At 37.1% G+C, this 9,235-nt stretch overlaps 1 protein-coding gene across 1 annotated transcript; it reads left to right on the top strand.

The window, feature by feature from the left end:
• Positions 1–235: 235 nt before the first annotated feature.
• On the top strand, positions 236–4,540 carry LOC135196423 (uncharacterized). Its single transcript, XM_064223239.1, has 4 exons — positions 236–645; positions 1,002–1,125; positions 1,516–1,674; positions 2,426–4,540. The coding sequence occupies exons 1-4, from the start codon at positions 556–558 to the stop codon at positions 2,584–2,586; spliced, it is 534 nt and encodes a 177-aa protein (XP_064079309.1). The 5' UTR covers positions 236–555; the 3' UTR covers positions 2,587–4,540.
• The last annotated feature ends 4,695 nt before the right edge of the window (positions 4,541–9,235 follow it).

Here is a 9,235-nt window from a genome sequence, read left to right on the forward strand (position 1 = left end):
TCCGTAAATGCATAATCAGGGTTTATATATATATATTATATATATATATATATATATATAATATATATATATAATATATATATATATATAATATATATATATATAAGACTATCGTGAACATTATTTAAATTATATATATATATATAATATATATATATATATATATATATATATATATATATATATAATATATATATATATAAATATATACGTATGTGTGTGTGTTTGTGAGTGTGGGTGTGAGGAAGAAGTGATAACAAGCACCTAAAAATTAGTGATATGTGTGCATATTATAATTTAAATAATGTTCACGATAGTCTTTTAAAAATACTTCTTCAGCTTGATGTTTCTATGAAAACTAAAAGGAAGACATGACGCCTTTTTAACACGTTAAGCCTCTCACTCTGACCAAATAACGTTGCTTTCCCAGATGACCAAATCAAGACTTCTTATGAAAATGCAACTGTAACTTTTGATCTCGGAAAGGGTTCAACTTATCTAGCATTTCTGGCCGGCGAAGAAGAGGCCTCATTCACCTTCGAGGTTGAAGGATTGATGAATTCCACCGCAAAATCCTACCAATCATTCGAAGTACAAATATGGCATTTAATGAAAGTTTTCATTGGATATAAAGAGAGCAAAACAGTAAGTATTAGAAGATTATTCGTTCTTCTAACGTAAATTTTCTGCTACATAAAATTAACTGTTTCTAAAAAAAATAAATTTCTAGATGGATACTTTCGGGACTAATCCTTTCTCAATTTATATGCACATTGCAGTTGCTTCTTGTTTTGAAACTGCTGAATAGTTCATGAGAGAGAAAAAGGAATATGAGCATTCTTACTTATATCTTAAAGAGCCGAGCTAATTAGTCATTACTTTTATGCCTGAAATTATAGTCAGACCATGCACCACACAAGAGACAAAAAGTGAATAATCTTTACAATAAATAGATGGATTTTTTTTATGGTGAGATCTTGTTGCAATATTTCTACCCCAAGACAGTGACCATCTATCCAAAGACCACCTATACCATAGCAGGAGATCTGGGGACACCCTTAAAAATCAAAATCAAGAGCAACGAAAAAATCTACTGGACACAGTGCAAAAACTACTTCAACTGCTGTAAGTTTATTTTTATTCTCTTTATGTATTTTTTCATCTGTTCCTTGTCTCACGGCACTAACTCATTAGATTGTTTAATAAATGTATACATACACAATACTTTAGCGATAGATATTGTGAAATAAAGTATTTAAAAACAAATAAAAAGGGAAATTTATAATTCAAGTATATAATAACAAAATTAGTTGTAAGCTAACAAATCAATTATGCCTCCAGTGGCCACGCACCTGAGGAGGTAGGTCTGTCCCATTCTTCAGAATTCTTTTTTATTTTAGGTGAACTTTTATTGTCTCAACTCTAACTTGACTAACACCCGCCGATCTTCTATCATTTGATTTCCTGTGCTCCAAATGATTGCGGCTAAATTAATCGAACAATATTCAATTGCAGATTTCTCTGGTTCAGTTCTTCAGGCAACAGACTGCAGAAGAGATTCGCCGGTGAACTCAACAACATTGGTTTTTATAATCGTCTGTGGATTGTTGGTCGTGACTGTCATGGGGCAGGTTGTTTCGATTCTCATCCGTTGGAAAAAGTCTGAGTTAACAGGTAAATGAATATCATTAACACGCTTTCGGCGATCACTTTCCAAGTGAACTGCTCCCGTCACTAATAATAATAATAAGTACGCAAATTTGCTCTTATGCTTCCAAATCTTTAAAATAAAAGAAAAAAAAATATGATTCAAGTCACTATTCTGTGACAATGAATGACTAAAGCCACTTGTACAAAGACAGTCATTAAAGCCAATAACCAAATTCCCGGTATGGAAGATATTCACTTCATATTCCCTCATAAATTGTGAAAAAATCTTAGAAACTTCCACATAGGATCTGATTGAAGTTTCAAATACACTAATATTTTGCACTGAAGAATCAGTAGTTTGATTTCTGGATTAACGACGCTCTTGGCCTTTATCTGATAAATGGGGCTATGAATGAAAGAGAAAGAAAAACAAAGATACTACTATTTTATACTGATGCTACCTGTCGATATTAAGGAAACAATAATCGAATGGTACCTGCAATCTTTCGGCCAATGCAAATGGGAGAACGGTTTTGCTATTTCATAATAAATAGGCTGTCATCCGGCTTCATGTCTTTTCGGAAGAAATGAGACATAGTGGATTTACTTCTGAATGAGTTTTATTTGTATCTGAATAAGAAGTAGAGGCGAGACTGAAAAAATCCAGTCTTTCATGCATTCCATGTACATAGTCCTGTATACACATTTCAGTCATACATTTCAAATAAGGAAGAATCGGAGAAACACTGAGATAAAATCGTTTCACCCATTCCAGAACCTGAACCAGACCTAATAGAAGATGCCATCTACGAGGAAGTCAATATGTCGGAATCACCAGGTATATTTCCTAGAGGACAAGAGCACCACGAGACCATCAACCGCCTCTATGGGATTACGATTCAGAGACGGGAGAGAGCAATAGTCTGCCAGTGGTGAATTATTTTTAAAAAATCAACTCGAAACCATGGATTAAAGTTTACTGTCTTTGTAATTCGTGCAGTTATTTGTGTTGTTCTAGGCACAAAAGGAAAATTTTAAAATGTATTGCTGACATAATTGTAAACAGTGAATAAGAAAATGGGAAAAATTATCCTTAATACCCTGAAATAAGTAAACGCTCCTGAGCAATGCCTACGATACACAATTATATGCTTTCCAGATGGCCTTTTTTGTAAGCTAGTGTAAACACGATTTAAAAATCTGCCGTTCTCTTAAGCCAAAGAAATTAAATATCTCTGGCGTTTCCAGACTACAGAGGAGATGATCGCAAATCGCGAAGTTTGAAATTAGATCATAAGAGAAGAAGGGAGAACGAAGAAGCTGAATGAGAATTTGCGAAGAGGATTGCTGTGACTACTACTACGCTGAGGGGGATTTTGTCTTGATATCCTTTAATACGAGTAGATATGAACGGGACCCACTGTTTTTTACCAACTAGGTAGGAAATCTCTAAAATTCTGGGCCAGATCTTAACTTATATCTTACTTTGCTTTCAACAGACTATAGTGTGCAGCAGGTGTTTTTTACTTTTCTCGTCGATTTTCAGTCATTCATGTTCATTTCTTCAAACTTACTGAATTTGTTAGTACTCATTATGATAACTGGGAGATCAGATTGGACCTCCTTTCCTAAACGATAACCGATTCTTTCTATTTTTTCTTGGAAGTTTTCTGACAGGTTCTTATGGTCACTGGTTACGTTTCTTGAGTCCTAATCAAGGTGGTCCTAATATTCCGGCTGAATTATCGTGAATTATTTTGAATTTTTCTCTTCACTAAACATTTTATTGTAATAATATTTTCTTGGTTTTCAAAATCAAGTCATTTTACTGATTTCTGGCGGTTTTATACAGTGACCAATTTTCATTACTTCTTGAATTTTTCGATCTTTTCCATAGATCTTCCATTTTCCTTTTCTTAATCTTAGCTTCACATAATTTACTGTTAAACCATTTGATGTTTTCTTTAACTATTATTTGCCCTGTCACTTCTGGACATTTATCGTTGTAGTTTGATGCTAATGTACTTTTGTTGTAGTCTGTAAAACAGCTTACGCATGCCTGGTCACCTGTCAAGGTATTCCTCAAATTACACTTGCACTCCTGGATTATTTCTCTTATTTTCTTTATGCTCTCAACAATAAACTTACCAGCTTTAAAGTTGGTTTTGTTTCTGTAAGTAATTGTTTTTTTCATTGCATAGCCTTTCCATATATTTATACTAAATTTGAATAGACTAGTTAATGTATTGGAGATATCACGCATTCAGGCTCGACTTACGTCATTCACAATCTCATTGATTTTGTTTTGTATAACTAGGTCGGTGGTAGGGTTCAATAATGATGTAGGTTTCTTCACGACATTTACAAGGTCATGGCTTTCAAGTAGCTATTTAAATTCTTTGACATAATTGTCGTCATTATCATCTAAATGCAGGTCGAAGTCACCACAAACCAGTCTATATTTGTTACCAGCTAACATGTTTAGGAAGTCACTGAATTCGTCTAGGAACGATCTCTTACTTGTGCTTGGTGATTTGTAAACTATTATAATTTGTGTTTATTTATGTGTGTAAATTTAGTGCTGATATAATCGAATGTATTGAACACATTTTGGTTCATTATAGATACTTTGTATACTTTTTCTACAATGATTTCTACTCCACAACCTTCTTTGTTTGCTCTTGTTGCATGGTAAAAGTTGTGTGACCCTAGTCATTTCGTTTGTTTAGGAATAGTCACTAACATTATTGATTAGCCAAATCTCCCTTGCTTGCTCAAAATGAAGAGACAGAGAAAAAAGATTGTTGGAGAATGATGCAGTCCACTTTTTCTTCATAGTGATAAATAACTGGATCTTTACTTGAGCCCTCTATATCTAGCTTGAATGTAAATTACCAAACTGTTATAATTTAACTTCCTTTTTTATAAGATATATAAAATAAATTCTGTTACACAATTGCGCGTTGTGTATATAACAATGTTTCACTCAGTAATACTACAGCAGACAGAAATTCTTTTTATGATCTTACAAATAATAATACTAATAATAATAATAATGGGTTAAATAGCAAAACTCAGCAATGATGAAAAGAAATGAAAGATCAAGCGACAACGACATGAATGGATCCTCCGGGGAGGGCGGTCAGGTACTTGGAGGTCGTCATCCAGCAACTGACCACAGCAACAACTACAGTTACCAGCAACCAGAGACTGGAGTTACAGAGGCAAACCAGGAGAAGAAATGGACAAGAGAAGAGAAATATGGAGGTGCTACATCAGGAGCAGCCAGACGGAAAGAGGTTGGTCAACATCTGGAATGAGGGAAATAACACACCTCAAACAGAACAGAAGTTGGAAGACCAAGTAGGGAACGTAAAGAAAAAGATCTGGCTCTCCACAACAGAATGAGAGGAACTGGAAAAAGAAATAACATCCAGCAATGAAGGAAAAGAACACGAACTAAGAGTCGATGCCACAGAAGACGACAGGGATGACGAGCTACCAAACAACGACACATGAAGAAACACGGAAGAAGTAATGAAGAGGACAACATGGCTGGAAAAGATCAGAAAGGGATGAAGTCAGATACAGAAAGAAAAAGATCCCCTCCATGAAAGCCTACAACACAAAGAAACTAAGCGAGAAAACAAGTGAAGTTAATGAGATAATGAGACTAATACACACTAATATCACAGAAACAAGTAACCTGGCATATACAGGAGCAAGATTAGTAGCAGAACCTGTGGGAATACAAACACTATCACCACCATCACAACCAACCCAACTGAAACCAAAACAGCAACCGCTTTGGAAAAGGCGCCTGGAAAAGCAGATCATGGTGAAGAGATCTGACTTGAGTAGACTGAAAGAGATGGCAGAGAAAAGGCTGATTGGTAAGAAAACAACGGAGGAACTGAATGAGAAATACAAATTATAGGAGAGGGACTAAATAACACAATGGTACATACATGAACAGGAATAAAGGATAAAACAGAACAAACTCTTCGGAACCAACCAAAAAAGACTATACAGCCAACTAAGAGGGGAAGACAGAATTAACCATCTGATGTTCATGGACGACATCAAGCTGTATGGTAAGAGCACCAAGGAAATAGATACCCTAATCCAGACTGTAAGAATTGTATCTGGGGACATTAGGATGGAGTTTGGAATAGAAAAATGTGCCTTGGATAACATACAAACAGCAAAACAACAAGGACTGAGGAGATAAAGCTACCAGATGGAAATAGCATCAAACCCATTGATGAGACAGGATACAAATACCTGGGAATAATAGAAGGAAAGGATATAAAACACCAAGTGATGGAGGACACAATCCGAAAAGAATATATGCAGAGACTTAAAGCAATACTCAAATCAAAACTCAATGCCAGAAATATGATGAAATTCATAAACCCATGGGCAGTACCAGTAATCAGACACAGCGCAAGAGTAGTGGAGTGGACGAAAGCTGAACAAAGACCTGAAAGCTAGGAAACACAGGACTATTACAAACCTCTGGGGTTCTGGTACAGGTTCTTAGGTCCTTTCTTTTAACTGGATTATAGACAGTATATGCAACCCCAAGCTCAAGGAAAGCAGGCACAAAAACAATTCGGAAAAACTCAACAGTATTTATTACAAAATGGAGACAAACAACTTGAATCAGCCCTGTGGGTTTAAGTAAAGTACATACTCCAAAACTGAGCTTAAAGTAAGAGACAAAATACCAGGTCCTCGGCAAGTCACAGGGCACCCTAAAGCTAGATAACTAAGCCCTAATAGACATTCAGAGTAGGAGAACAAATATTTCATAAATCAAGGTGGATCCAAAAATATGCCGGCCAAAACTATACTAAATAACAAAAGGTTGAACGAAGTGAAAGATATCAAAACAAGGAAAACCTTAAATTTCCCTACCTAGCCATACACAACTAAAGATACGGAATACTATTCACAAATACTTTAAAATACAACAAAAATGACAACAATAAACATATGATACCTTCCTTAACCTTACCATATTCATCCACCAGTCGTTGCTGTGAACCACCAAATCATCTATACATATTACCACCACTTCCAAGCCACAAATGACCCTATTCATTAGTCACTGGAAGGTGCAAGCGGCATTTTTCATCCTGAAGGGCATCACTTTACACTCATAAAGCCCAAAGGGAGTTACAAAGGTAGAAATTTCACAGGCTCGATCAGACAGGGGAAACTCCCAGTACCCTTTCAACAAATCTAAAATTTCAAAGTTCTGAACATTGTTGAATAGAGCATCAAAAGACACCTGGCCAACCAAATTTGCAAAATCATCCAAAGGAGGCTCTACTACCACTACAGACACCGGTTCATAAACAATAGCCAAAGGGTGCTTACCACAGGAAGTATATGACTTCAATCTATTAATGTGAAAGACCCGGCACTTTCGTTTGGTCCTAGGGGCTTCAATCTCATAGTTTACCTCAGACAGTTCTCTCAAAACCTTCCAAGGTCCCTTATACCTTGGCTCGAGAAAGTTGTCCGAGTCCGTACTTAATACCAAAACCAATTCCCCGGGCTCAAACAAACGTACCTTGGCTTTCTTGTCAAAATTCAGTTTCATGACAGTCTGGGAGGAAGCCAAATTCTCTCATGCAAACTTCCAAGATATAGATAGTTTTGTCCTTAAGGTTTCCACAAACTCACCCACATTCATCTCTCCTCTTCATCCGGACTCAATCACCTCATGGACCATCTCCAGAGTACCACATACCTTGTGATTGAATACCAACTTGAAGGGAGCGATACCTGTGGATGAGTTAGGGTGATTCCTATTATAACCAGGGAAGGACAATTCCACCTCAACTAAAGGCGCCGAAACCATCATGTTTGGGAAACCCCTAGAACCACAAAATCACCTAAATTATTAACTAGGCCCTTCAAATATTCTTTCAGTACCAGTGACCGAGCGGCCCCAGTACCCCACAAAAACTTCATCTTTAGGATTTTCAATTCTGTAATCAATCTGCCAAACCAATTATATTTGTCATAAAGTCATAAGATAAAGAACTAACATTTTCCTCCTTGCTACAACCATCACTAGCCACCACCACAGGCGGCGTCTCAACCTAAGACTTATTAGACATAGGTTTATTAGATATTAGAGATACTGGATTATAATTGTTTCTTTGGAGGTACCATCTTCTGGCGATGTATTGTGCTTGAAAATGTCCTGGTTCATTGCACCAGAAGCAGGTCCCCATTACTCTATTATCGTTACCAGAAGTTAACTTATTACTTTTGGAGAAGACCAGAGTGTAAGATCCACTTGAGCCCTTTCCAGTCTTATTCTTGGGCAAATTCCCCTGCACACAATTATTCTGAACATCTCCAGTCTTATTCTTGGGCAAATTCCCCTGCACACAATTATCTCCTGCACCACCTGATTTCTTTTGATAATTATTTGACTTAACAGGCTAGAAATTAATTACAGATCCAAAACTACCTGACCCGACCCAATGAGTCAACACAAATTCATCTGCTATCTGGGCAGCCTTACCCAAACTGACTGCTTTAGCTTCTTCTAGGTAAATCCTTAATTCCTTACTGCAGACTTTTTAAAATTCTTCTAGTAACATAAGCTCTCTCAAGGAGGAGAAGGAGATTGCTTGACGACTCTTAAGCCAGTCATCAAACTGCTCCTCCTTGAGACAAGCAAGTTCTACAAATGAGAGAGAGGCAGGTTTAGTGAAATTATGAAACATAAGGTAATAGGCCTCAGTGATCAAGTCGTAAGCCTTGAGAACTACCTTCTTAACCTAATTATAGTCCCTAACTACACCTTCTTCTAAAGCATTGTATACCTGGATCGCCTTGCCCACCAGCCTGCATTGAATCAAGACGGTCCACATCTCTGGGTGCCAAGACAACCAGGTAGCCACTCGCTCAAATGCCTTAAAAAATTCCAGGATGTTTCTCTCATCAAATACCGGGACAAGTTTCAATGCTGCCCCTATGTTAAATTTATCCTGCGAGGGCCCAGTGGGAGTACTAAAGTGATTCGGGGAATCTCAACCTAGCCATTTCTAAGTTGATTTTAGCCATAGCCAACTCATGCTTCCTCACCCTCTCTTTCTCTCTAGTTTCATGAACTCAATTCTTTTACATATGATAATATATTCACTATTCTCTTGGGACATTACAGGCTGTACAGGAGCTACCTTACCATGGATGGGATTCTCTGGCAAAGAATGGGTTAAATGATGCCTCAGGTTTCGAAAGAAAATTAGCCTGTCCTTCGAAAAGGCTACCAGTCCTAGGGGGAACCTCGAATAATGAATAACCAGAATTTACACTTACATTCTCACTCACACTACCTTCTTGCTCCCCATCACTACTACCAACATTATCAAAGTCCTCAACTAAACGCTCACCCTCAGCTAGACCCAGAGCCACCGGTACTTTATAGCCTCTAACAAACACGGCCTAGTCTCAGCTGACCTTAATGGTATTCCCAGCCAATGAGCACAACTTACCAAATATTCCTTGTTCAAAATGGATAAATGTTTCAGGCAGTCTGCTAACCCTAAAAACTCAG

This window comes from Macrobrachium nipponense, chromosome 23 (assembly GCF_015104395.2).
Source record: "Macrobrachium nipponense isolate FS-2020 chromosome 23, ASM1510439v2, whole genome shotgun sequence".
Lineage (NCBI taxonomy): Eukaryota > Metazoa > Arthropoda > Malacostraca > Decapoda > Palaemonidae > Macrobrachium > Macrobrachium nipponense.

What these genes read in the sequence shown, in the direction of transcription:
- LOC135196423 (XM_064223239.1), top strand. Translation starts at nt 556, where the DNA reads ATGAATTCCACCGCAAAATCCTACCAATCATTCGAAGTACAAATATGG. An exon ending in GATATAAAGAGAGCAAAACA is followed by an intron (nt 646 to 1,001) that starts GTAAGTATTAGA and finishes TTCTACCCCAAG; the next exon opens with ACAGTGACCATCTATCCAAA. An exon ending in CAAAAACTACTTCAACTGCT is followed by an intron (nt 1,126 to 1,515) that starts GTAAGTTTATTT and finishes ATTCAATTGCAG; the next exon opens with ATTTCTCTGGTTCAGTTCTT.